Below are 26905 nucleotides of genomic sequence, written 5' to 3'. Positions count from 1 at the left end.
TGTGCAAAGCCGATTTTCAGGCAACTGCTCATGATATGTGTTCCGAATTTCGGTTTCAGCCAGTTTGAAGTTTGTTAGGAAACAAATGGATAGTGATATATTCTAGTACTGACTTTCTTAGAAAATATTACGATGTTATGAATAAAGAAACAAACCAATAACAATAATGGTTAGGCAAAAGGCTTGAGGATTTAAAATAAATTTTATGTTCAAATTTGCACTGTTGTTTCTGCGACACGCGACTGTACCGCACCGGCGCGACACGCGACTTAATCACGAGTCAACTTTTCAACAGAGTTCTGAAAAAATCAATTGTTGGAAATATTTGAGTTAGTGTTTAGTTGTGAGTGAAATTCTTGTAGCATTATGACATCATACAACGATGAGCGTTCTGGTGGGGGAGGAGGCGACGATAGGGGCCAAGACCCGTCAAGTGGAACTCTTTTCAATGTCAACTACAGAAAGTAAGATTTTTGTTCATATTTTGTTGTTGCTTGCAAGTCGCCCTATATTACTGTTTGTTTAAATGTAAGTGCGGAAATAGTTTTCGTGTTGTTGTTAAATACATTTTTACAGCATCAAAATAATCATGCAAAAAAGTACACAAGCACCTTACAAAAATGTCTAAAAGACAATGACATTTTTGTTCCTTCACTTTTTTCAACAATCTACTAAATTTTCAACTTATTAACTGTAACATTAAAGCAAACTGCTAAATTGTCTGCTGAATTAGGGTAGAAATGCTGACAGAGATTAGTTTTTTTTAGGTTAAAGTGTTTCCATTAAAAAATACCAAGAAACCATTTGATTAAGTTGATGCATTGGTCCTTTTTTTTATTGTCACAAATTTTTGTATAATTCATAATGTTTGTAAAAATTTTATTCAGACATGACGATCTGAAACAAATGCTCGATCAGAACAAAGATGCTTTAAAGCTAGAAGCCATGAAAAGAATAATCGGGGTAAGAACTAATACTTGAAGGTTGCATTGTTTTGTTCATGGTTTCCAGGGCAACTATTTGGAGCCTTGTGAAAATCAGAGCAGCTTTGTTTTTTTGATTATTAACAAACATAAAAAATTATCAATTTTAGCCTGGCGGGCCATGAACTGACAAATATCGAAGTCCTTGAATGACCTGCAAAGTACGAAAATGATTCAGTTTGCAATTGAGAGTCATGTCCCAAATTTCAGCTGTTATTAACTGAACATTTTCTTGTGACTGAATGTCATACATTTATTGTTCGGTATAACCCCCTCAACAGGCCTTGCATATTACAATTTATAAATGAGTGTATTGGGATCGCTGGTCTGCATGAATGCTTCAGTGCTAATCCCAGTTATGAATTTATGTTCATCTTTACATTTATAGCTTGGAACAGAAATATAAAACAAGAAGTAAAATTCAAACTTGTTTGTTTTCTGCAGATGATTGCAAAAGGACGAAATGCATCTGGTTTATTCCCGGCAGTTGTGAAAAATGTTGCAAGCAAAAACATTGAGGTGAAAAAGTTAGTTTACGTTTACTTGGAGCGTTACGCAGAAGAACAACAGGACTTGGCACTTCTCTCTATTTCAACGTTCCAACGAGGATTGAAGGTAAAACTGTGGTTCTATGAAGAAAAAAAATATTCAACTAATAACATTTCTATGTTACCAGGATCCAAACCAGTTGATCAGAGCGAGTGCCCTACGAGTTTTGTCGAGCATTCGAGTTCCGATTATTGTTCCCATTATGATGTTATCAATCAAGGATTGTTCAAATGACATGTCTCCCTTTGTGAGAAAAACAGCTGCTCATGCAATACCGAAACTCTACAGGTGACAATATGTAGATGTTATGGTTGCGCTGCATGACTTATCTGTACTATAATAAACCCCTCCACTCAGTAAACAGGCAATAAGCATGCTTTGTGGTGTACCACTATGGAGTGTTGTTATTATTGTGGTAAATAGAGTAAATTAGTATGGTGTTAAAATGGAGTAAAAGTAAAATAAAATGGAGTAAATTTGTTGGTACCTTTTTTGGGCTGATAACGTTTGCTATTTTAGCTTTTGAAACATTTTGTTAACTTTCCAGCTTGGACCCCGATCAAAAAGAGAACTTGATTGAAATAATTGAGAAACTGCTGAATGACAGAACCACTGTAAGAAGTTTTGTTTCTTGTTTTATAGAATTACTTTTAACTAGAATAAGTAAATAATGACTTAAGAGTATATATTCCCCTCATTGACATCGTTGTTGTTTTTACTCCATTCTTCTGTTTCCTTGGGAAATCTGTTTCCATATTTTGAGTCCAATTGAAAAAAAACAAAAAACAGTGGTCATCGATAAGTACGCTGCCTGTTAGAGGGTCAGATAATGTTTAATCATTTTCAAGATTTACTGTCACTTTTACAATGAACAGGCAAATTGAAAATATAATATAAAGACTAAAGAGTGGTAAAACTCATGCTTATGCTTTTAAGCTTGTCTGTTCATAAATAAATAAATTCATACAACTGAGATTTTTGGATTGAAGTTGTAATTTTTTGTATTCGTTTAGTGGAGCGCCATGGCAATCAAATTACTTTTGTCTAAATTACTTAGATTTTGTCACATAATTTGCTTTAACAATGTAGAGGCAAATTGAAAATTACACTAATATTTTTAACACTAAGAAATGACACTAAAACTTTTGTATTTGTTCTCATTAACTTGCCTGTTAATAAATCAATTGCAGCCTCTTGAACTTTTGTATTTGTGCAGTTGGTTGCAGGGAGTGTTGTGATGGCATTCCAGGAGGTTTGTCCGGAACGGATCGACCTCGTACATCGACATTATCGCAAGTTATGTTCACTTCTGGTTGACGTTGATGAATGGGGACAAATTGCTATTCTATCCATGCTGACACGATACGCTCGAACCCAGTTTCTCGATCCAAATAAAAATGTAAGTTTTATGTTGAAGCAAAATCTTCGTCGGTAAAAACATGGGAAAAAATACAAGTGTTATGCTGCAGAATGTAGGTTGGGCTACCATAGGTTGAACTTTAATTTATTGTTATAGGTTTAAAAGCTTTTGTTGTGCCCCCAAGCAAACAAACTTACTTTTAATTCTGTTTGTGAAGTGTTTTTTTGTTTCCAGTTTTAGTGCTAGACAAATACTCTTAATTTCTAATTTGATTCAATGGAAAAATATGTTTCTAACTTCACTTGTTTCATCAGGATGACGGAATTGACGAAAAAGATCGGCCATTTTATGAGGAAGATGAACAAAGTAGTGAAGAAGAGGAAAAACCGAAGAAGCCTACTTACATTATGGATCACGATCATCGATTGCTTCTTAAAAGTTCGAAACCACTTCTACAAAGCAGGAATGCAGCTGTAAGTTGTTGTTGTGGATGTTTGGTTCCAATTGTAACCCAAATTCCACAAATGTATGATTCTGTTCTGTAACATTGCGATAACGATATTACTTTTTTATGTTTCGAATGACATACATATTTGCAAAAAGGCTTTTTAAAGAAAAGAGGTCAAGAGGTTTAACTTGGGTTTCAACCAAACTCTGCATGCAAATATACTGGCTGCGGCTTCAGAACAGAGGCATTTTAGCCTGAGGGTGCTTGTCTGGAAACTGTGTCTGTATATTTTGGTGCATTTCAAGGAAATAGATAAATAGTGCAGCCTATCTTTTTGCAAAGTCATCACTGGAATAGAATTATAGTTTATCAGCCAAACTAGCTTGTTTTTTATATCAGTGGTGGAATTCAGCCGGTTTGCACCAGTTCTAAAGAACCGTCTCACGAAGGTTACTGTCAATGGACTTTTGTGACAGAACCGGCTGAAAAATATGACTTTTGTGATAGAACCGGCTGAAAAATATGACTTTTGTGACAGAACTGGCTGAAAAATATGACTTTTGTGACAGAACCGGCTGAGAAATATGACTTTTGTGACAGAACCGACTGACAAAAAAATTGAATTCCACCACTGTTCTACACATTCTACCCCTTGTTACATTATTTTTATATTTTTCTTTAGGTTGTGATGGCAGTGTCACAGTTGTATTATCACGTTGCGCCCAGAAACGAGGTTTCCATCGTTGCCAAAGCATTGGTGCGTTTGCTTCGTGGGAGACGAGAAGTACAAGCTATTGTGCTGCAGAACATAGCATCTATGACTCTTAAAGGAAAGGTAGGTATTTTAAATATGTTGTAGTTGATGTCTCTTCTCATAAACTTTTTTTTGTAACTAGCGTGCTTGGGTTTTGACGAGGTTTTTGACTGAAATGAGATTAACTCCTGTAAAACATCTATCCCAGGGTGTCCAGTCGATAAACACTTTCTATGTACAACCATAGAATATATTGCGGTAGCTGCAGCCCTGAATAATACACTCATCACCAGGGTTGCCAGGCACTGTCGGCTGGATTCGGACACTATTTGTCTGAAAGCGGACATTTTAGGACAAAAAAACGAGAGCGTATAATTGCTAACAAGGTGTCAATATCGAGGTGCCAACTGCCATTTTTGTGCGTTTACGTTCCCTCAACTCATAAGCGCCGAGTTTTACACAAATGCAAAGTGGCGGACGTAAAATATGACGTCACTTATGCGTGCAACCACAACAACGGAAATCCAAACTTAAAGCCCAACAAACTTCCCATGTTCGAAAAAAACGATTGTTTGATAATATCTAGTTGGCAATTGCAACACGTTGCTGTAGCGTTTATCATTGGTTTCGCAACGTTTAAAAAATGTTTCGTCAACTTGTTGCTTCATATCACCTTAGATAACCATTTATTACAATACAATTGCATTGTACACAACAATGGCCAAACATTCACTGGCAGACAATTATGTGTTTAATGTCATAAACAAGGTACTAACTAATACAAGTTGCACTTTTAAACCACGTATTGTCGTAAAAAAGGGTTTTGCAACTTTCAAAAAATAGGAAGGAGACAAAAAGTTATCCAATCAGCAAAATTCGGATATATTAGGACAAAAAACTAAATGTCCTAATGATTTTTAGGCGTCGGACACTGCATGTGAAATTAGGCCAATTTATTGTTTTTTTGTCCGATTTTTAGGCCACCTGGCAACCCTGCTCATCACCAAATAGCATGTCAATATGCATTCAACTGCCATAGTTGACAATAATAGCGTTTGTGTTGTTTGTGACGACATAAACGCGTTTTTTTCAAACATGGGCACTTACAGGAACTTTCATTTATAACTGAGTGCTGGCAGATCTGCTTCAATATTTAGGTTTCAAAACATGGTGTACGAACAGCGAATTCAGTGATGTATTTAACAAACACTACTGTGGCACTTTATTGTCTTAGTCTCGGACCACCATGATCCGGCCAATGTTGTTAGATGTGTGTGAGTTTCGATTGAGATTAGGTGGCCGCTTTTGTTTCCTCAGAAATTTGCAAAACAAGTTATTTTGTGTGGAACCCGCGACTTTTTCTGTTTCTGAACACAATTTTCATGCGCATTTTATTTAAGCATAAAAACAAAAACACATCAACAAGTATATTTACAAACTATCAACTGATCAAATAAGTTATTAAAAATGTCGGGTTTCCAATTTTGATTGGTTAAAGTTTATGCCGTGGATGAAAGTGCACAGTAGGCTTCCGTCCAAATGTACACCACATCGATATCATATGGGATTGTTTCCGACCAGACAGCAGCCTTCATCTTAATCTTATGCTGGCTACATTCCATATTTTGGACGATCGGGAATTCACTACATTGCTCCACGAAAATTTTCTGGTACAGATGGTTGACTGAAAAACATTTATCAAACTTAAATGTGATTGAAATTGGAAAATAAAACAAGTTTAAAAGCATCGAGCCTATAAATGATAAGCTGCAGACAGTGCACACTGTTTCAATCTATAAGGTCTCATCAGTTCAGCTGGTGACGAGACAGGCCATATTGGCTCCTTTAGCCATCTAACAACACTCCAGTTTGATGGGAGTAACGCTGATAAGACCTTGCATGCTGAAACATTGTGCATTGTCTGCAGCTCAATTAAAACAAACAGATAATAACAAAAATAAATCTTTGGTCGAGTTCGAATGTAAACCTGATATCATAGTACGTCAGACCCATTGAAGGCGATATACCGAGTCAGCCGGTCACCAAGCATTCCCATTTGGCAAGGCAAAGGTTAGAAAAATCTAGCCTGGGGTGGGATTCAAACCCACGACAGAAGTTTTTCCGGGACTTGCGCTTTACCAACTGAGCTACGCATATTTTCTTCAGGCCATATGGGAATGCTTAGGAGACCTGCTCGATTCGAGCACATTCAAGAAAAATCTAGCCTGGGGTGGGATTCGAACCCACGACAGAAGTTTTTCCGGAACTCGCGCTTTGCCAACTTTCCTTTTCCAAGTGTGGCAAGTTATACAAGACCGAAACGGTCCCCCAAATTTCTCCAGCGGTTTCCCAAATAAGCAAATATGGCTATTTTTGGTATTTAAATGAAACACTTGCGGTCTCTTAAAACTACTTAGCGGTCACCCAAACCAAACCTTAAAAAAAACCTGGGCATATGACACCTTAACAGTATGGCATGTGACAACTTGACCCAACATACTTGGATTGTTGACGACTTCCCTTTCTACCCCAGTCCCATCCTCTTCCGCCCACATAATCGACATCTCAGCCGATCCCGCGTTGCAATCATTCACGCTTCTCTTCCACACATAGTGAGGGGATTGCTTCGGCTTCCATAGGTCACGTGACTTGCACAGATACCGGTTCGCGGAGCTCCACAAACCGAACGACTTTATCGGGTTGAGAAGCATCTTGCAAGCGCGCAACTGCGAAAACTTCCGTTTCCTGCACATTTTCACCGTCAGCGGTTCCGGCTGAAATCACACGGTGTGACGTCACAAACGAGTCATGGGGATTCCCCATGTTCGTGGGCAAACATAAAATTAAGTAATAAATGAACACTATAGTGCACGGTTACAGTAAACCATGGTTAAACTGGATTCGGTTAATCCGGATCTTCGTCTAATTCGGACAAAACTTGAAGTACAAACTTTTATAATGTTGTAAGACTTGAACTAATCGACATCGGTTAATCCGGTTCTTCGCCTAATCTGGACATTTTTTTAGTCCAAACGGGTCCGGATTAACCGAGGTTAACTGCATTCACATCAACACATTCAGTACATACTCTGAAATAATAAATAAAGTAAAATGATGGGCGGGGAGATTTAAGCCAGCCATGCACGGCGGCTAACAATTTTGCGGCATGTCTTTCACCTTCATCGCTGCACGTACATACATGTGACATTTACTTCACATCAGCTTTGACCTTTCCTTGATATTTCAACGATAGAACACAGTATGCCAGGCTAATTGAAGGCGCCATACCGAATCATCTGGTCACCAAGCATTCACCACCATATGGCAAGGCTTAGGGTAAAAAAATCTGTGCCATGATCGCTGGTCTGCATCAACGCTTCAGGGCTGATCCCAGTATGAATTTATGTTCATCTTAATTTCAACGCTAACCCACATTCGGCTACTTACACGCAGTTCCCACACAATACACACACATGAGAGTAGCAACTTACAATCTGACTCGGTACTTTGTTCAGCTTCCAGCCTCTACGGTTAAAGGTACCTCCCCATCTACCCCATAATAACCCAGACCTCCCGTCCACAACAGGTATCTTGCTGGTTGGTGTCGCTGTTGTGTTTGGCGCATCCTGTGTTTGTGATTCACATTGTTTTGTGAAAACCAGAAGTGTGAGTAGCATCGCAAATCCAATTCTGCAAAACACACGACATTAAAACTTCTGCTGCTTCTGGATGTTGCACATAAAATACGTCACATTCCTGGGTTTAAACTCAGTGATTTTCAACCGCGGCCTGAGGGGCTCATGCAGCTCCCAACTACTTATTTTGCGGCACTCACTAGACCTCAGAAAACCAATGAAGAATACCAATCTATTACCGAGAGTAATAGATCCCTGCACACTTGAAAAACTTACTTTTGGCCCCGACAATAAAAAAGTTTGAGAACCACTGGTTTAAAGTCTAACTTCGAATATATATATGAGTACTGTCATCATCCTGTTACAATTCAGCGCCGATATTTTACCTCACAAACATTATTTTGTACAAAATTTAATCCCAACTCAAATGAAAAGTTTTAATCCTCCCAACCTTAGCTGGCAACATTACAATGTATAAACAAGTATCGCTCTTCCAACAGTTTTTTACATAAATAACCGACGTTTCGACGTCCCATACAAGACGTCTTCATCAGGATAATGGCATATCTTGCAAGACACATTTCTTAAAGCGCCAAACACAAAAATACAAACAACAACATTACAATGCACATTTCCTACCTTGCCATTGTCGGTATCCCGCTTATACGAAGTTACATGTGAGAGACATGAGCGCGTGCGTATATATGACTTTGCACTACGCCGCGGGCGACCAAAATGTGTTGAAGCTCACCAAGCTAAAGTTTATCTTCCCCGCAAACTTTCAGACGTGAAATGCCTGCAATTTCACGCCACAAATAAATATACTGCAAATTTTTTCTCTCGCCATATTTGGATTTTTCTTGTTCGAAATTTAGTTTTAGTGCCTTATATACCGTGTTATACAGCTTGATTGACAACCTGCACTGATGATGACAACAGATTCTATATATACAAGTTCTTTGTTTATGATTAAAGTGCTTTTCAAATCCGTGTACAGTGTTCCTAGTTTCATGCTTTTGTGACTTTTTGTTTTTATTTTTCAACACATAAATGCAAAAACAACAACTCGACAAACACAAATTGAAATCAACAAAACATAAAAATTTTCGTTTGTATTCCACGTGTTTTAAAATTCAACACAGGAAGACTTGTCAAGACGAAGTAGGTACCAGGCCACACACGAGATTTTCAATCGTAATTTGCCGCGTCTCAAGCGTGGTTGGTGAAGTAATAACTAGAGCAAAGAAGTCTCTGTTTTGCATTCTACAGTCGTAGCCGTTAACTGAACCTGTGGCGCAGAAGTATTGCATGTAGTGCTGGAAAAACACCGGATCTGTAAAAAACAAAGGAAAACTTTCATTTATTCGGTTACGCTGATTGTGGGCAGTGGTGGGTTTCAATTTTTTTGTCAGCTGGTTCTACCACAAAAGTCATATTTTTCAGCCGGTTCTGTTACAAAAAGTCCATTGACAGCAGCCAGTAATGCTAAAAATTTTCGTGAGACGGTTGTATAGAACCGGTGCGAACCGGCTGAATCCCACCACTGGTTATGGTCCATAGGATCTCCAATTTTTGTCACATATTTCAGGTATTACCGCACCTTGGTACAGATAGATGATAAGTTGCGTTGCTGTGTCGATGGCTTGCAGTACGACTTGCTCACTGGGGACGAGCTGAGCGCAGGGATTGTAATATGAAGACCTCCTACTTCTTTCCCTGCCCATCAGCCGTCCCAGGAAACTCGTGGCATTCTGTTTCGCTGCAACTTCCCTGGCAAGTTCCGGGTTGTTTCTAGCGAACACACACGTGGTAAGGTCAGGGTTCTTCTCACACATGTGTCTTGCCTCCGAAGCGCTCTGCAAGTTAATATCAGATTTTGTGATTGTGTGACGTGTAAAGCAAATTGGACAGGTCTTTAATTGATCTTACACTGCCTTATAAGTGCTATTCCATTTTGACAGCTTTTTTGGTTTCTTTGCCAAAAAAATACGGCTTTTGGCTGGCGGTTATCACAGAAAATAAAGATAGTTAAAAATCAATACAGTATCATCCAGTTTGCAATGATTTTCACATGTAGTTTAAACGTCTTGCATGATCGTTACAGATGACTGCAGGATGCTGGTTAACGAACCCGCTTCGCTAACACATATTCTCACCATTATAACTTCGCCCCTCTCCATAGACATCATATGTTCCTCTCGTGTCAACGTCATAAGGCTTTTCGCATGGCTGATCATGCAAATCAATGACCCAATCAAGAAAAAAACCTGCAAGCACAAAAATAAATTTGATGGAAATGTGGTTTATAGCGCCTCCAGTGTTGAGATTACTTAAATCGATCTTACCCTCATATTTCTTTTCTCATTTCTTCCTCGCAGAACAGTTGCAAGTTTTTATGCCTATTCCTAAACAACCTGGAACCGAAAAATATCGTTGTTAGATCACTATTTACACAAAATAACGAAAAAACCAACAACATACAAACAAAATAACAACAAAATAATCAACAAACACACAAAATAACGACAAAACAAACAAGATACAAACAAAATAACAACAAAACATTTTAAAACTTTGAACGATAATCAAAAACATAACAACTTTATCAAAGCAATATTGAAAACAAGAAAACGACAAATTCGATCAACAAGATTTTTCTGCCCAGCATTTTTGCGGCGCTTGTTTACACGTTTGCGATGTCGCAGTAAGTAGCGATCCGAACTTTGATTTTCTCCATCAAACTTCCATTGTAAACGACCGCGTAAACTTCCGACTCGTGCAGGCGACAAGTGAATCCCGCAAACTGGGTGAGGATGCAGCTGTTTGTCAGGAAGAGCTGATATTCCTCCTCTCCTGTGAAACACGTGATTAGGATGAACAAGTTGAAAGCCGTGGAATTCGAGTCAGATTGTGCGTTTTTTTTATCTTTAGAAGTTATTGAAATTATTTCCTGTTGTCATAAGCAAATAGCGGCGCACATTTTGGAAACAAAACGTCGAAACTTGACCAACAGTGGCAATATTTCATTCATCTGTTTGCCAAGTTATTAAAGTTCTCACGTAAAGGTTTTTTTCTACCAACCGTTAGGGTTTGAGCCTCTAACCCTTTAACTTTTACTGGATGGATTATTTGTGGTGTTGAGATTTTGTGAGTCTGTACCACAACTTGTGAGTCTGTATTACAACTTGTGAGTCTGTATTACAACTTGTGAGTCTGTACCACAACTTGTGAGTCTGTATCACAACTTGTGAGTCTGTATCACAACTTGTGAGTCTGTATTACAACTTGTGAGTCTGTATCACAACTTGTGAGTCTGTACCACAACTTGTGAGTCTGTACCACAACTTGTGAGTCTGTACCACAGCTAAATCATCGTGAAAGTGTTGATCGCCCGGTAAGGGGGAAGTGACCACTTTACTCCGTCACACCAACAACTAATTGCAACATTAACCTGACTCACCTGGGATCGGCGCTTGTACGAGTTCCCGCACATTGTCCTGAAGATCCAACGCATAGTTGATGATCACACTCACAGGGTTAGGATTCGCACACGGACTCCCGGATGTTGATCGGCGACGACGCGATTTGTGGATGGCCGGTTTGAATTTGCTGAAGTGGCCACTAAACGGGGCGAGATTTATCTTGAAGTTGTCTCGGTCGTACCAGGCTCGCCAGCAAGACTTCGAGTAGAATCGATACAAGCAGTAGTAAGCCAACTTCTTCTCATCCTACACAATATCCACAGCGTCACCTAGTGGCTCACTCGCGTGACGGTCACGTGATACTGGTGGTCACGTGATACTTACTGTTCGATCTAAACCGGATCTGACAAGACTTTGGTATTTCACGCTGTCGCTGTTAAAGTAGGTGGTTTTTGACAGATCGGGTGAGTAGGATGATAAATATCCCGCTACGAATCTTGATGATGAGAGGAGCAGCAGGATAACAGATACCTGACACAACACCTCTCGGTCAGTTGCTGGAAATGTTCAACTTGGCAAATCACTCACCTGCATTTTGCCCTTGAGGAAGTGGCGACTGCCCCAACAACTAAACTTCTGAGAAATGATGGGATAGTTGTATTGACTGAAACTACACGAACATCTGCAAACAAAGTCAGTTTTAGTCAATCGTGAAATAACATTCTGCTGTCTGACTAATACGTCAACAAGCGAACTTCTTGCATAGCTTTCAACCGTTGAAAACTTTGTCCAACTGACACTCATCGTTCCCATCTTAAACTGTTGCCGAGTTACTAATGTGTGCTGCTCTAAATACGCGCCACAATCTATTTCTCTACACTTTAAACTGCGACGTATGTTGTACCCGTCTGTCCGTTCTAACTTACTCGCTGAAATAAGTGGAAAACCTCCAGTTAACATTTCCCCCGCAATTACTTCGCGAGTTCTTCCCGCATAATTACGAGAAACCGCAGAAGTATCTCACAGTGATTCAACCTTACAGGGCTTGATTGCTTAATTGCGGTTTGCTGATTCGCTTCCAAATCTATAATAATTGCCCCTCCCGACTAAACCTGACGCCAGTGATTCGACGGTGGTTAGGGTTTCAACGTCACAGTTATGACTTGCGGGGAAAACAGGGATTAACATGGGATAATTATCATAAGTTTCCCGCATATAAATCGACCATTAATTATTCATTAAACGATTCTTACAGCTTCGGAAGTTTATATAAGCTGAAATTTGTTAATGAAATTCAGATATTCTTAATAATCCTTGCTGGAAATTAGCCGCATTTCTACAGTGTCTAATTAATTAACAAATTGACACTCCGCCCTTATAGTAATGTACCTGGCGCTCCTTTACCTCACCCGCACTGCTACAGGTTAAATAAATCGATAACACCAAGCTGACGTGTCGATTGTTTATTGGCAGGGCGTGTTTGACCCATTCCTCAAGAGCTTCTACGTCCGTTCAACCGATCCAACCCATGTGAGGATTCTTAAACTTGAAGTTCTCACTAATCTCGCTTCTGAAACCAACATCGCAATTATACTACGGGAGTTTCAGGTAAGGTGCAATCCGTGGTGGTAAAACTTGTTTGCATGTTTCAAGTTTGTAGAGCTCTTCTGGCAAATGTTTTTTTGTAGCGACGTTTCGACGTCCATTGAATGCGCGTAGTACAGTGCACGACAAACAAAGGAAAAAAGAATTAAACGCAAGCACGTCACAACGCAATAGCTTGTATATTGTTGCATTTTTGGGTAATATACGCGGGGACCAAACCCCGAACAAATTGTCATTGTACTCTGGGTCCTGACCGGTTATGTTTTGCAGACTTACGTCCGAAGCGCTGACAAACAATTCGTGGCTCACACGATACAAGCTATAGCTCGTTGTGCGACCAACATAACCGAGGTTACAGACACGTGCTTGGCCGGACTGGTGAGCTTGTTGTCCAACAGAGACGGTGAGAGCAGTTTGTACACGAGAAACAGATTGTCGGCGTCACCCAGCAACTTTGTATGTTATGTAGAGGCCGTGGTAGCCGAGAGCGTGGTTGTGATCAAGAAACTCCTGCAGATGAATCCTTCCCAACATAGTGACATCATAAAGCACATGGCGAAACTGGTTGATAACATACAGGTGGGGAAAAGTGTGATGCTGGTTGCCATGGTGATGTGTAGTGGCGGTGGTTGCCATGGTGATGTGTAGTGACAGTCAAAGTCTTTCTATAACACAAGTTGTTCAACCCATTAATTACGCGATAGAGCCTCATGGACGCCATTTTGTGTCCAAATTAATACAGCAGGTATAGGGAACACCACAAAAATTGTCTGATTTTTACAAACTGAAGAGTTTACCGCGAATTTGACCGAAGTTTCAATTTGGACAACTTGTAGTCTTTTGTAGATGTGCATACAAGTTATGATTCCACTTAAACTTACGCAACATTTCCACCGCGACTTTTTGCACTCATTCCCACAAAATTAAATTAGGGAAGTTAATTTCGGCAATTAACAGCAAATAGCGGTTGATCGTCGGGTAAAGTGCGGCTCTACTTGCCCTGTAGTTTTCTCTACTTGCCCTGTAATTACCCGTTCAATGGTGTGATTACAAATTGCGCCCACGCGACTTTGACATTGAAACTATTTAATCAACCGACGACCGGGTTTGGGCGCGTGATGATTTGTGGGAAATTGAAAAGTAATTGACATCAAAAATTTTCGTCAACCAAATATTATATAAAACAAAAATATTCGCATAACGCCCCCACATACACTAATGTTTGTAGTTTCATTTTACTTGCCATGTTTTTTTGTGTCAATGAATGTTTGTTGTATAATAGTGTATGCCAGTGGTTCTCAACCGTATACGGATCGCGTACCACCTGACAACTTTTTCTATCGCTGCGTACCACTGACCTAAACCCTGTTTGAATTAGTAGACAAGGATGTAGACTAGACTGTCATATTTTTTGAAACGAGAAAGGTTAGATATTTCAAATGAATGCTCAAGACTCGAGTTTTGGTAAAACACTAGCTGATCAGTTGTGTCAGTTGCATTTCGTGACTTGAATTAGCTACAGCGAAAAGCGACTCGCGTACCACCTTAAACGCTCAGCAGGCGTACCACAGGTTGAGAACCACTGCATGGTGTTAAACTTGGCCGAATGGTCCGGCGCGCCTGACCCACATACAGACATCAAAACCTTGATCGGGATTCGTCCCCGGGAGCGTCGTGGGTTCGAACCCCGTGAAAAAATAAAAAGTTGTAGCAGGAATTGTTAATTCGAGATAAAGCTGTTTCCATATGGTGGCGAATGCTTGGTGATCGGCTGATTCAGGACGGCGCCTTCAATACGGCTGCCGTACCATGTTTTTTCCCAGCCTCACTCATCATGTTTTTATTCAGGTACCGATGGCGCGTGCCAGCATATTGTGGCTCATCGGCGAATATAGCGAGTTCGTTCCCAAGATTGCACCAGACGTTCTCAGGAAAGTCGCAAAAACCTTCGTTTCTCAGGAAAACATCGTGAAACTACAAATCCTCAGTCTTGCCGCAAAGCTTTACGTCACAAACCATAAACAGGTGAGATTTGCTACAAGTTGTCAAAACACTTCAATGTACGAGTAATATGGTTTCGTCAAAACCGGAAAACCGAAGCCTCTAGGTGTGGAATCCTTGAGCGGTTTTGGAAACTTCCACGTTACAAGTGTGAGAAATTGTTGCAAATTAAGTTGCAAACTTAGAGTGGAAATTCCTACTGTTACAGCAACCCTGTTACACAGGCTGATCCTTGTAGTCTGTTATGACGTTGCACTTTTCCTCGAATTATTCCGGGATTGATTCCGTACAACGCCCTCAATAGGCCTGACGTACTATGATAGAATGTAAAATAGGGTCAATTACATGGAGTTTACATGGAATATATATATTTCGCCTGACTCGCATCTTTAGTTTCCAAAAAAAACATGATAAATGTTAAAAAACAAGTTTTCCAATCTTGCCCGGTTTCACAAACGTTGCATAAAGCGAACCAACCGTAAAAAGTTAAAAGTTTCGGTATTTACAATGTTTTTTTCCAGACCAAGCTTCTCACCCAATACATTCTCCAACTCGCGAAGTACGATCAGAATTATGACATCAGAGATCGTGCGCGATTTATTCGACATCTCATTATGCCGTCACAAGCTGTCGCTACAGGGTCGATTCATAAACACGCCAAGAAAATCCTTCTGGCCCCCAAACCCGCCCCGGTATTGGAATCCCCATTTAAAGGTGGGTTGTGGGCTAATCTCGGGGATTACCCTTAAAGGAGGGTGGAATGTAAATTGGAAACTAACAAATTTTATACATAAACAGTGGTGGGATTCAGCCGGTTCGCACCGGTTCTATAGAACCGTCTCACGAAATTTTATGAGATCAGCGAACCGGTTAGCATTACTTGTTACTGTCAATAGACTCTTTGCAACAGAACCGGCTGAAAAATATGACTTTGTGATAGAACCGGCTGACAAAAAATTTGAATCCCACTTATTCTTGTGTAAATCGTGTTGTTATTGTGACGCAACAAAGTGTGATGATGACGTTGCAGGACGCGACACTTTCCAGCTTGGATCGCTCTCTCACGCCATTAGTGGTGAAGCTGCCGGATATCAACGACTTCCGGATTTTCCTGAGGAACAACCCGATCCCACGTGTAGGAATGTGGAGGTAAAACCGCTTGTGATTGGTCAGCTGTGTTAACCCACAATGCACCGCTCGCTACATTTGAACGACAACCGCGCTTTCACTTTCTGCTGCTTCGTTACGTTTCGTTTCGAAAAAATAATAATGAAGAAAAACAACTGCAAACTAAAATCAGGAGAACAAATTAATAAATAAATAGAGAAGCGAAATAGTGGAACAAGATGATTGTTTGACAGACATTCCGTTATGACGTCACAGTGGCCAGTGTCATAATCAATCGATTCTGTCACGTAAAAGTGAACAGAAGTTGCGCAAGTTTTAGGTTTGTTTGAATATTCCTGGATTTTATGAAATGTTTACCAGGTTCCGAAGGCAACGTCGGGTGAAAACAAGAAATCGCTTCGGAAACCGAGTAAGAAAAAATCTTTTTACTCCGACGAGGAAAGTTCGAGTGAAGAAGAAAGTTCATCGGGAAGCGAAGATTCAGGTTTAAGCCGGATTTAAATTATGCGATATACTGCCTCTTGTGGTGTAAGACTTTTTTCAATATCCGGCTCATGTGATTATAAACGAACTGTTGCTGCTGGGTATAACGTTTTAACAATATCCGACTCTTTCCAGCAGTTTTTAATATAACAAGCCGAATACGAGGAGCATTCATCAGAGTAATGACATAAATTAAAGCACAAAGTTGTTATAAAGTAACAAGGGCGATGAAAGTATTTAGAAGTTGACAAACTTAACAAGTTCAATGGAACTCGGCTCAGTTTTCTTGACCTGAAACAATAATTATCTGCAAAACCTCTTTAATCGATCGATGCGTTGAACAGAATCGGATTCGGATGATTCGGATTCGGATGATGAGAGCGATGAAGGAAGAACATCGGATACGGAAGGGCCCGATTCACGGATCAGTGAGTCGGATTCGGTTCCTCCACCGAAGCGGAAAACTGAAAGGTTGAAACGGGTTGAGGAATCTGGTAAGTTGTCATGGTAACCGAATCGCGCCGATGTTTGAATCCCGAGTCAAGTAGAGTTGAGAGGTCGTTGTTCGCATCACGTGTTTCACGATCACATGCATCACGATCACGTGTTTCACGATCATATGCATTACTATTAATGTATGTGAGTACATGCATCACGATCACATACATGTGATCACGTTTTTTACGATCGCATGAACCGTGATCGCACTCGTCGTGATAACTTCATCACGTATATCACGATCACGTACATCACGATGACACATATGTTATCTGCAGAATCTTCATCCGAGGATGAATCATCATCTTCTGAAGAGGAGGAAAGTTCATCCGAATCTGAAGAAGAAATCCCGAAAAAGTCGAAATTGAGAAGGAAAGTTGGGAAACAAGAAGTGAATTTGCTCGATCTCGATGATTGTAAGTTTCCACCTGAAGTCTGTGCATGGGAATGTTTGGATCAGTTTCGCACAAATATTGTTGCACAGAATCTCATATCACAGCAAACTTCATCCATTCCCGGCTTGTTGTGACAAAAAACACGTGCATTGTTGCGAAGTAGAGAAATACTTACTTAGGAAACTTGCTGTTTTGTCAGTTTCCCCACAAACTTAAATGTGACTAATATTAAAAACACAAGTTTGATAAAACAAAACCAGATTATTTTGTGATAATTTGTTCAAGAAAACTACAAACATTATTGGAATGAGCCATTGCTACCAGGCATAATATCAAGTTTATAGAGCAAAAGTTACATTTGCCAGAAGAGCTTTATCAACTTGATTATTGGAATAAATTTAGGTTTTTTTGTTTTTCGCCGTGGCCCTCTTTCTGCGAAACACCTGCTTAGGTTGAACCTCAGTTTGCAGTGGGATTCGAACCCATGTCGCCTCTTATGTGAAGCCAGATTATTATTGTTGGGGGTGTGTAACATGACCTTTGACCGCAGTTGCCCCGCCCACATTGACGACATCAACCAATCAGAGCACCGGAATCATGATGCCGGTTTTGGCTGCCGACTTGCAAGGAATCTCATTGGCCGATTCTGCTAGTGACGTCACAAGCGTAGGCGCTACACCGACAATGGAAACGTTCGAATTGTTGCACCGAGTAACAGGGGGAGGATTATCGGCTGTTTACAGGTGACAGAGTTTGTTTCGCACATATATATATAAATATTGGTTACATTACACAAACGTCTCTAAAATCAATGCTAATTTGCAAAAACAGTCAAATTTTAAGAAATTTCTTGTTAAACCTTGTGGAGTTTATTTATTCGTGTAACTCCATTTCAGGTATCCGCGATCGCCGTGCATTTATGACGACAGAATGGTGACAATCGCTTTGGAATTCACCAACAATGGCGACGCGATTGTTGAAGATATCAGAATGGGAGAGAAGGTGAGTGTCACGTGATGTTTCGTGGTCATGGCAACGCAGGTAATTTCCACAATTAAACGATTCTATTTCTATTGTCCGCCTTCTATGAAGTATTATGACGTAAGTATAGCTGCATGCGTCACTGCCCGAGGCTAAGCTTTGTGACGTCACAATACCGCGACATAATTCCAAACAGAATAGATATTTCTCGAATAGATTTTGTTTCTATTTTTGCAATTGATATTTTTATCAAGTAACTAAACTTTGCAATTAAGGATTAAAACAAATGCAATCGTAATGTTGTGGCATGTTTGCAAGTTTTCTGTGTCCGATGTATGGCATGACCTGAATGGCTTTTGGTGTTTCACTGATTTTTATTCAACAGAATCTTCAATCTGGACTTCGAGTACACGATTTCACACCGATTGGTGAGTGATACTTGTGGGTGTGACGAAATATTGTATGTTGTTTATAGCTTAGGAAACTGAAGCTTTCAGTGCACCTAAATCAATCTGTGTTTTTCGTGTTGCAATGTATTGTATATAATATCGATTTCGCCGATATAATGGCATCCTCAGTTCTAAGCAAGAAATAGGAAATAAAATTATATGTGTTGTTTATGTTCAGACAAGATCGAGCCTGGCGCTTCACACAACGTCACATTTGGTGTGGATTTCTGCGACACAACTCAGCCTCTTCACTTCAAACTCTGGTGGGTTTTATTTATTTTGTTGGAATTACAAAAGTCACGAAACTTCTTAATTCTTCCACAGCACCGCGAAACGAAATTTCAACGTGTCCGTAAAAATCCCAGTCGGAGAACTTGTTCTGCCTATTGTGATGTCACAAGACAACTTTGTCAAACAACAAGGTTATTATTGTTCAACGAGAATGCGTTATTGTTGTTGTTATTTGCAATTTATCACGTTATCGCAACAGGAAAATTGGCGGGAATGAATGAAAACCGCGGGAAAGTTGTGGTTCAAGGAGAAGCCAAGGCCATCTGCTCCAAGGTCACAGAGATCGTAAACGTCGCGCGAGTTCCGTCAACCCAGGATCACGTGATCAGGTAAGTTGCGAGCTGTCACGTGATGTGTTCGATTTTTTGAATTTCCCGCGTTTTTCAGGTTTGCAGGCAAAACGTCGCATGGAGGTTCGTTCCTCCTCATAACCATCGAAACTTCTACGGAGCAGAGACAAGCACAGTTGTGTGTTAACTGCGACAAAATGGTTATTTGCTCAATCATATTCAAACAAATCAAGGAGAAGCTTGCCTCTTGAGCGCCCTTCCTGGTCATTTAATATTTCTATGTGGTCGTGGTGCAATCGTATGTGCGTGATGTTGATTGTTCGGTAGTGCAGTGGTTATGTATCATTAAACTGTAGTAAATGCGTAATTTGTTTGCTGTGAAAAACTTCTATTGTTAAGGTTGCGAAACCAACCGCGTTCAGAGGCGAAATTGGTTTGGGCCAAGAAAGACTTGTCACATAGATTGCTGCGGTCGAGAAACCGAAATATTTTACAAATCACATTCTTGTTTCCATGGCAACTTGACAAATCACTTTTTTTTCACAAAACTGAACAGAATATTGGCAACGTTACAATTCTGCTTGCATTGACTTTGGTTACAAACTTAATTTGATAAAAATCACGCCGAATAGATCCCAACTCCGAAACACATACAATTGTCCTCATTTCGATGCTACATTGTTTCGACCCCTTCGTAACTTCCGCTCGTTATTGTGGCCCAATTAGCGTCATTACGTCACTTCCGATCTGGTTAGTTAGCCGAGGCAGTTTCCGGTTTGTTAGGATCTCGAAGGGTTCGATGATCGTGAGCAGATTACATTGTATCAGGCGAATGAACAGGTGTGTTGGAAAGAATGAAGGTGTTTCTCTCTGCATTTGTTCTGTTTGTTAATTTGCGACGTGGTAAGTTACTTCGCGACTTTAGGCTTAAATTTCTCCTGACGTGTTCTGTTTCGCAGGTTGGTGTGTTTGCGTCAACCCAGAGCCGCTTTTGAACCAGGGGTTGATAACAATTAATAGGACTTGTGGAAACGCTAGCGGTACAATTTACACCAACAACACAGATGGGAACCTGCCTTACATGTACATCAAGTCAGGCCACTTGGGCCCGGACAATATGTGCACTGTAAGTTTGTTCATTTGTTTCGTGAATTGCTGTTCCTTGCTTTCTCAATCAGAGTCGCGCAGCGTTGACGGCTCAACTTGATTTCTATTTCGAGGGTCGGCAACCTTATTTTTTAATGCCGACCGTTTTAAACTGAAATTTTATCGCGAACCGGCTTACAAAAAAACTACAAATATTCAGCAATATAAACGCCTAAATTAGTTTGTCATCCCTGGGATATTCGGGCAAAATGTTTTAAAGCTTTTAACCTGAAAAATTATACGGTCCGGTAACGAACTCCTCGCGGACCGGCGGTTGCCGACCGCTGATTTATTTTACTGAACGAATCAATTAAGTCTTGCTGTCCCAGGTTTACGACAGAACAGAATCGGGGCAAATTATTGGGAGGTTCACTGGCAACGGAATTTCTGAAGGAGCTGTGAAAGGGATTTCAGATCAGATGTATTACTTCTGCAACTTGTCACAACCACACGGCGATGTCGAAATTTCATTTCAAATCGGTAAACTTGTTAAAATTGCCGTCGAATTTTGGCTCAATATATATCTTTGTGAATGTGACTCAATGTTGCCAAAGTACTGAATTATTTCTCGCCCGATTTTTCCCTCATTAAACTTATGTACAGTTCCGTATGTGGTGTTTCAATCTGACCGTTTTTCCAGCTTTGTTTGAGGACTGCGGTGGAAGTTTTGAGGGAGCAGTGGAGGAAATCATTACCAGCCCGACTTTGCCTGGAAGTTCGGACTACCCACACTGCGCCCTCTGTCGGTGGGAGTTTACCCACAATACGTCATGCAACTACTCTCTCCGTCTGCTCGATACAACTCTCGCCCAGGGAGATTTTATTTATGTGCGTTTTTAGTTTTATCGGCTGTCCAAGCCATCCTGTGCGATAAAATGACCACTGCCCTACAACGTTGCTCCGCTACGTAAACACAAAACGCATTACAATACGGTGTAGCTGCAGCGCGTTTAGCCTCACCCACCAATTTGCCTTCACTGTTTTGCGCCCCATAACGTCTTAATGTTACGCTGCTATTTCCGGCTTGGTGATCGTTGTAGTGCTATTGTGTCGCTATGTTTACCACGCGAAATAAACTCAACTCTATGAAATAGCCGAAAAGTAGCGACGAAAATACTTTGTTTTCTAAATGTTCCAACGTATATTCCGTGACTTGGCAAACCAGCAGACGTGAATTTTACCACATGTTGTTTTCAGTTCAACTTCGGTGGAGAGGAATCGAACGAAACCATCGGAAGTCCCGACAGATTCGGTTCGCTATCCGGTTCCATCACCGATAACTTTCACAGCTGGAGATTCGGCACCCGGAAGTTACGCATTGAGTTCGTATCGGATAGTGTCGGAACCGACAGTCTTGGTTTCGGTCTAAGTGTAAAATCCGGTGGGTTTAGTGAAGCATAACGTTTTTTTATCCGGCAAAACACAGTGAATAATAACTGTGTCTTAAACTGGAAAAGTCGCATTCGAATTCCGTTACTGCGTTCCCCGCGATAAGGGCTGTACAGATCGGCATTTAGAAAATGTTTGTTGTTACAGATTGCGGCAATGTTTGCGGGGAAGTCGTGATTTTGAAGTAAGTTAAAACCACAAACCACAATCTTTCAAAAAATGTTCGGTTTTTCTGCTTTCGTTTCGTGCGTTGAAATGGTTAAAATCGTCTGAAACTTTTATATTCACAATTTTTCTCATGTTTTTTGCTTTGAACATGTCAGGTTGACGAACACGGATCTGAAGGATTTAAACGCTACTTCCGGAGATACTTTGCTGGTCTCATCCGACGGAAACGCCCTACCTGATGACGTGGCGGATGAGTGCAAAGTAGATTTCAGTGTTGGAAATTTCACTTTTAACTTGACGTCATGTGATCCGATCATTACGGTGAGCTCATTGGATTGTCAAACTTAAACTTGTAAAAACCTTAAAATTACGTTTCGTAGTTTTACAGTTTTCCGTGCAGAGCAGTGGTTCTCAAACTTTTGTATTATTTTTTTAAAGCGGTTCCTTTGTCATTACGTCGAGGGCTTGTGGTCCTTAAGCCTGAATGTGTATTTTAGAAAAACGAGTTGATTGCAGGATTTTAGCTAGTTACGCAAAATTGTGTGTAACAATGATCCAAAGACAGTTTGTGACATCACAGACAAGACAAAAAAACTAAACTTATACTTATTCAGTGGCACAAACTGACGCCAAATAAGATTGTAGAATTACCTTAACCTTTTCGCGGTCTCACCAGAATTGCCTCACGGACCCCAAAAGGACCGCGGACCTCAGTTTGAGAACCACTGCTGAAGTGCGACATCGCAAAGACGAAATGTTTGCTTACGATGTTTTGAAACAATTCACATTAAACAGCCTTCTTTTTTTAAAAATTTTTTGTGTCTACCTGTATAGGATGAGTGGTTTGTAACGTACATTTTTGCACGCAGCAAACATCGGATGAGCTTACGGTAACACACATTGTCAGGAAAGCGAACATTTTGAACGAAAGCAATCCGATTCAGCGTTACTTCAAGTTCCACAAAAACTTTACATGCGTTCTTCCACGAGACGTGAACCTCACAGCGACCGTTGTTAAACCTGAGATTAAGTGAGTTTGCTGTAGTGGTCCGGATTTATGCTGTAGTGGTCCGGATCATTACTGTATTGGTCCGGATCATTACTGTATTGGTCCGGATTATTACTGCAGTGGTCCTGGTTTATGCTGTAGTGGTCCGGATTATTACTGTACTGGTCCGGATTAATTGCTGTTGTAGCCCGGATTTTACAATTATGACAGGAAAGTCGGAGTTGCATCGGATCCCGTCTCCGGAGATTTTAACATCGCCTTTCATCTCCATGACAACGAACATTTCAACTCCACGCCACTGGAGGTCGCTGTGCCGAATTACGTCTACGCCGAAATCCGATTGTCCGACGTTCCACAATCCAACACAAACTTCATAATGCAGGTAGTTAATTAGTTATTACGTCACACTGCTGTCTATGTGACGTGACTTATGACGATGTTTTGTAGATGACCGGTTGCTGGGCAACACTGGGGGAAACCCCTTCTTCTGAACCATCTTACCCGATAATTGATGCGAGGTGAGTTTGAATTTGGCGGGAAAACATATTGTAGTTTACACCGCGCTTTCAATGTTTTGTGTGAAAAAAATTAACCAAACGTGTTTATACCAACTTACTCGTACAGTGGGAACAGTTGTTCCGTTATTTAATTCGCTCATCATGATTTTCTGTTCTGCTAAATCTAAGTTATTTCTCAGCTGCGAATCAAACAACGCATTCGAGAATTCGGACAACATCGCGATTTTGCGAAACCACGAAGCGATTTATGGAAGGTTCAAGTTTAAATCATTCGTGTGGACGAACGTATCAGATGCTGACCAGAGAATCTACGTACATTGTGACGTAAATGTTTGTGACAGTGACGTCACAGGAAGCGATTGTTCTCAGCCGGTGAGTGAAAGTGACGTCACAAACCCAGTCGCCTTTTATGACGTCATAATTTGACTTTTGCAGAGTTGTGGAAGAAAACGTCGAGAAGTTGGGGGAGGGAGAACCCTCTCAGCTGGTCCTGTCGTCATCGCTTCTCTACGTCATCAACACCATTACGTCACTGATGACGTAAATGAGGTCGAGGATCCTCTGCCATTTATTTTAGTGGTTTTCCTGATCGCTGCGTTGTGTGCGATTGTTTATCTCATCAGAAACTAACTCCGCGTTGTTTCGTGCATTGCGGGTTCGCCAACCTGCTTCGCGCAGTCAACCATGAACAACATGGCGACCAACATGTTTATGGTTGACTGCACAAAGCAGGTTAGAAACCCGGTTTATATCGTATTCACGGTGAAACTGTTTGTTTTGGTGAAAATGTGCAAGTGCGGTTTATTAACAAAACAACGGAAGCAACAAATCGAAAAATCAAATACACGGAAACATATAAACTGAAACTGGTGTCGCAATTATTAAGCAGTGACGTCATACAGGGTCTTCAGCGCCCCCTACTGGACAAAACTGCTAAAAGTCGAACGGCGATACAAAGATCACAAGTCTTGTGACGTATTTAGCATTAATCCGGCGCGGCCTGGTCGATGTCGTTTCGCGAAGTTCGAAATCAACTGTCGCGTTGCGCACGCCATCTAGCGGGCGTCGAAGGACGAGAATCCCAGTTACAGGGTCGAGTTTTTTTACTCCGAATATACCGGGATGGCTGCTTCTAACTATTTGGAACCGGTTCCTGACGTTTTCTGGAATTGTTCTGAAAATAATTTTTAATGGGTTAACATGCGGTTCCATTGCCACAAATTTCAAGTTTATAGAGCTCTTCTGGCAAATGTAATTTATTCCGACGTCCTATGCAGGTCGTCTTCAACAGGGTAAATAACACTGAATGCGCGTAGTACGGTGCACGATAAACAGAAGAAAAGAATTAAATGTCATTTACCCTGATGAAGACGACCTGTATATGACGTCGAAACGTTGGAATAAAAATACATTTGCAAGAAGAGCTCTATAAATTTGATAATATGCCTGGCAGCAATAGCTTATAATAATAGCTATAAACATTGCAATTTGTCGGTTTTCTACCTCTTTTTCGCCCTCATGCGGTAGATATCGACAGGTGGCGGTAGAGATCGCGGCAGATCAATAAAGTTGAAGTTGATCCTGATCGGGTTTTTGCGGCAATTCGCATTTCTACAACTATCGCGTTCACAAACACTAGAAAACAAATAATTGGAATTTGCAACACTGAGGCGGAATCATATGACTCACAATGGAGACGTTCGACGGTAATTGTTCGGACAAGTCACGTGAACGCATTCAAAACTCCCTCCAGTGTTGAAACATTGCTTGTCACGTGAACAGTTGTGACTTCCTAAAAACGCGGGCTGTTTCGTAATTGATTTATGACGTCATAATGGAAGCTTACCGATGGAGCATTCGTTTACGTCACGACAATCTCCGCTCTTGTGCAAGTTGTAACCTTGAGGACAAACACAATGGAAAGAGCCTGGAGTGTTCACGCACTTGTGACGACATAATCCACCATTGTCATTGGCTGCGCGCTTCGCCATCGAACCTGTGATCAAATTGAAGATGACGTCATCAATTAAAAAAAAATCAGCAACTAGTGACGTCACACAGTACCTACGTCATCAGGTATGATTTCTGTGGTGGGTTGGTTTTGGTTTCGACATTCATCGATATCTTGAAACAAACAATGTTTTAATGAAGCATAATGATGTCACAATGAGGCGCGTTATCTCACCGAAACAAAGCACCTGATTGGCTCCTAGTTTGAATCCTGGATCGCACTGACATCGTGATTGTGTGCACACTGGGTGGCGCACTACCCCCTCCAGGCGACTTCTCTCTAAGGCAAAACAATACTCCGGTCTGAATTCGATAAACCGGTAATTTCCCGGGAAATTCAGGCGAGGATAAACCGGTGAACTCCAGGGAAACGCGGGCGACGAAACACTTACCGAGTTCACAACTATTCCCGTAATATCCTCTCCCACAAACACAAGATCCTCCCGCGCATTTTCCTCCGTTTAAACACTTCGTTACGTCACACTCTGACGTCAGAGACAATTTTGGATCTGTAAAAAACAAACTTTTGTTAAAAATTACTCGCGAAGACGATATTAATATTTGTTGCGGCAAAAAGTTCATATACATGTTTTCAAAACTGAAAGCCCCCTTTTTCCCTAAAAATAATTGTTTGAACCGTAGTGTGGATGCCAGTGGCGTTGTTGTTGACATGATTAGTGAAGCGAGGCGGTTTGTTCGCCGCACTGATGAGTTTAAGGGCAATTGTTGAACCAGATTGTGCAAGATTTGTACGGCTTCATAACAGAAGGTTGGAACACAATGTACTTTAATCTGAATGTCAGTAAAGTTTATGGCGAGGTATTTGCTCACCTAAACACGTGGATGAACTTCCGGTCCAAGTTCCGTTTGGCAGACACTTCCGTGTTTCGGAGCCAATCAGACGAAAGCCTTCTTCACACACGAAGTAAATCTCATCACTGAGAAGCTCCGCAGCGCCGTTGGTGTCGTAATGTATGCCAAGAATATGTCCATTAGGTGGAGCATCAGGAAGGGAGCAGTTCACTGGGAAAATGTAAAGGTGCGTAGTATATTGCATTGTGTTTACTTATTGTATTAGAAATGTTTCATAACAGTACAAAAGCACTACACGTGTGCCACAGAACCGTGAAACAACCATCTGTTTTCTGGTGGTATCAATTGTATGATGAAGAAATCTACACTACTACAAAACATTACAACCTTCGCAGCTGAAATAAATAAAGATTTTAATAAAAAGTAAACAATAACGAGTCCGTTTTTCAATCTCGGCTTTAAACTTTAAATGCCACATAATTTTATTCACAATCACACAAAGCGATTATTTGAAAAGAATTTCAACCAGCTCACGTGACTTGTGCTCTGCGCTCATCTGTTTTTCCACTTTACCAGTCAT

General features: G+C 40.7%; 6 protein-coding genes across 6 annotated transcripts; 2 read left to right on the top strand and 4 right to left on the bottom strand.

Annotated features, from left to right (window-relative positions):
- The first annotated feature begins 295 nt into the window (after positions 1-295).
- LOC145212436 (AP-3 complex subunit beta-2-like) lies at positions 296-19639 on the top strand. Its single transcript, XM_080080550.1, has 24 exons — positions 296-464; positions 888-963; positions 1428-1598; positions 1660-1820; positions 2080-2146; positions 2749-2931; positions 3207-3365; positions 4023-4175; positions 12625-12759; positions 13027-13159; positions 13226-13335; positions 14605-14781; positions 15279-15471; positions 15788-15906; positions 16246-16369; positions 16713-16862; positions 17145-17282; positions 17812-18004; positions 18158-18263; positions 18628-18670; positions 18870-18954; positions 19016-19113; positions 19182-19311; positions 19370-19639. The coding sequence occupies exons 1-24, from the start codon at positions 367-369 to the stop codon at positions 19521-19523; spliced, it is 3156 nt and encodes a 1051-aa protein (XP_079936676.1). The 5' UTR covers positions 296-366; the 3' UTR covers positions 19524-19639.
- Positions 5426-8542, bottom strand: LOC145212439 (uncharacterized). Its single transcript, XM_080080553.1, has 4 exons — positions 8369-8542; positions 7586-7784; positions 6595-6868; positions 5426-5778 (listed from the first exon to the last, which is right to left on the bottom strand). The coding sequence occupies exons 1-4, from the start codon at positions 8374-8376 to the stop codon at positions 5594-5596; spliced, it is 666 nt and encodes a 221-aa protein (XP_079936679.1). The 5' UTR covers positions 8377-8542; the 3' UTR covers positions 5426-5593.
- LOC145212440 (uncharacterized) lies at positions 8744-10161 on the bottom strand. The gene is made up of 4 exons (XM_080080554.1): positions 10075-10161; positions 9886-9996; positions 9330-9585; positions 8744-9062 (listed from the first exon to the last, which is right to left on the bottom strand). Exons 1-4 carry the CDS (start codon positions 10078-10080, stop codon positions 8881-8883), a joined length of 555 nt encoding a protein of 184 aa, XP_079936680.1. The 5' UTR covers positions 10081-10161; the 3' UTR covers positions 8744-8880.
- LOC145212438 (uncharacterized) lies at positions 10144-12209 on the bottom strand. Its single transcript, XM_080080552.1, has 4 exons — positions 11740-12209; positions 11536-11682; positions 11190-11457; positions 10144-10582 (listed from the first exon to the last, which is right to left on the bottom strand). Exons 1-4 carry the CDS (start codon positions 12109-12111, stop codon positions 10413-10415), a joined length of 957 nt encoding a protein of 318 aa, XP_079936678.1. The 5' UTR covers positions 12112-12209; the 3' UTR covers positions 10144-10412.
- A 66-nt stretch (positions 19640-19705) lies between the features above and the next one.
- On the top strand, positions 19706-24368 carry LOC145212437 (uncharacterized). The gene is made up of 12 exons (XM_080080551.1): positions 19706-20175; positions 20232-20398; positions 20748-20898; positions 21059-21246; positions 21616-21799; positions 21955-21991; positions 22131-22296; positions 22845-23005; positions 23195-23366; positions 23432-23502; positions 23682-23874; positions 23938-24368. Exons 1-12 carry the CDS (start codon positions 20127-20129, stop codon positions 24130-24132), a joined length of 1734 nt encoding a protein of 577 aa, XP_079936677.1. The 5' UTR covers positions 19706-20126; the 3' UTR covers positions 24133-24368.
- On the bottom strand, positions 24362-26905 carry LOC145215516 (fibulin-7-like). Its single transcript, XM_080084213.1, has 8 exons — positions 26860-26905; positions 26344-26535; positions 25905-26021; positions 25567-25626; positions 25349-25498; positions 25192-25294; positions 25006-25137; positions 24362-24676 (listed from the first exon to the last, which is right to left on the bottom strand). Exons 1-8 carry the CDS (start codon positions 26903-26905, stop codon positions 24436-24438), a joined length of 1041 nt encoding a protein of 346 aa, XP_079940339.1. The 3' UTR covers positions 24362-24435.

Source organism: Phallusia mammillata, chromosome 2 (assembly GCF_965637545.1).
Source record: "Phallusia mammillata chromosome 2, kaPhaMamm4.hap1.1, whole genome shotgun sequence".
NCBI lineage: Eukaryota > Metazoa > Chordata > Ascidiacea > Phlebobranchia > Ascidiidae > Phallusia > Phallusia mammillata.
The sequence above is the reverse complement of the archived record's forward strand: the minus strand, read 5'-3'. Positions and strand labels throughout refer to the sequence as shown.

Excerpts from the sequence above, each read along its gene's own strand:
- LOC145212436 (XM_080080550.1), top strand. The coding sequence starts at position 367 with ATGACATCATACAACGATGAGCGTTCTGGTGGGGGAGGAGGCGACGAT. Across the intron at positions 2,932-3,206 it reads TTCTCGATCCAAATAAAAAT|GATGACGGAATTGACGAAAA; the intron begins GTAAGTTTTATG and ends TTGTTTCATCAG. Across the intron at positions 16,370-16,712 it reads ATCGGGAAGCGAAGATTCAG|AATCGGATTCGGATGATTCG; the intron begins GTTTAAGCCGGA and ends TGCGTTGAACAG.
- LOC145212439 (XM_080080553.1), bottom strand. Across the intron at positions 6,869-7,585 it reads ACAAAGTACCGAGTCAGATT|CCGGAACCGCTGACGGTGAA; the intron begins GTAAGTTGCTAC and ends GTGTGATTTCAG. Across the intron at positions 5,779-6,594 it reads GGAAGTCGTCAACAATCCAA|TCAACCATCTGTACCAGAAA; the intron begins GTATGTTGGGTC and ends AATGTTTTTCAG.
- LOC145212440 (XM_080080554.1), bottom strand. Across the intron at positions 9,586-9,885 it reads AGAGGGGCGAAGTTATAATG|AGCGCTTCGGAGGCAAGACA; the intron begins GTGAGAATATGT and ends ATTAACTTGCAG. Across the intron at positions 9,063-9,329 it reads TATCATCTATCTGTACCAAG|ATCCGGTGTTTTTCCAGCAC; the intron begins GTGCGGTAATAC and ends TGTTTTTTACAG.
- LOC145212438 (XM_080080552.1), bottom strand. The coding sequence starts at position 12,111 with ATGTTAACTGGAGGTTTTCCACTTATTTCAGCGAGTAAGTTAGAACGG. Across the intron at positions 11,683-11,739 it reads TCCTCAAGGGCAAAATGCAG|GTATCTGTTATCCTGCTGCT; the intron begins GTGAGTGATTTG and ends GTGTTGTGTCAG. Across the intron at positions 11,458-11,535 it reads GATCCGGTTTAGATCGAACA|GATGAGAAGAAGTTGGCTTA; the intron begins GTAAGTATCACG and ends GATATTGTGTAG.
- LOC145212437 (XM_080080551.1), top strand. The coding sequence starts at position 20,127 with ATGAAGGTGTTTCTCTCTGCATTTGTTCTGTTTGTTAATTTGCGACGT. Across the intron at positions 20,176-20,231 it reads GTTTGTTAATTTGCGACGTG|GTTGGTGTGTTTGCGTCAAC; the intron begins GTAAGTTACTTC and ends TCTGTTTCGCAG. Across the intron at positions 21,247-21,615 it reads CCCAGGGAGATTTTATTTAT|TTCAACTTCGGTGGAGAGGA; the intron begins GTGCGTTTTTAG and ends TGTTGTTTTCAG.
- LOC145215516 (XM_080084213.1), bottom strand. The coding sequence starts at position 26,905 with ATGACTGGTAAAGTGGAAAAACAGATGAGCGCAGAGCACAAGTCAC. Across the intron at positions 26,022-26,343 it reads AAGTTCATCCACGTGTTTAG|ATCCAAAATTGTCTCTGACG; the intron begins GTGAGCAAATAC and ends TGTTTTTTACAG. Across the intron at positions 24,677-25,005 it reads CGCATGAGGGCGAAAAAGAG|AACAATTCCAGAAAACGTCA; the intron begins GTAGAAAACCGA and ends AATTATTTTCAG.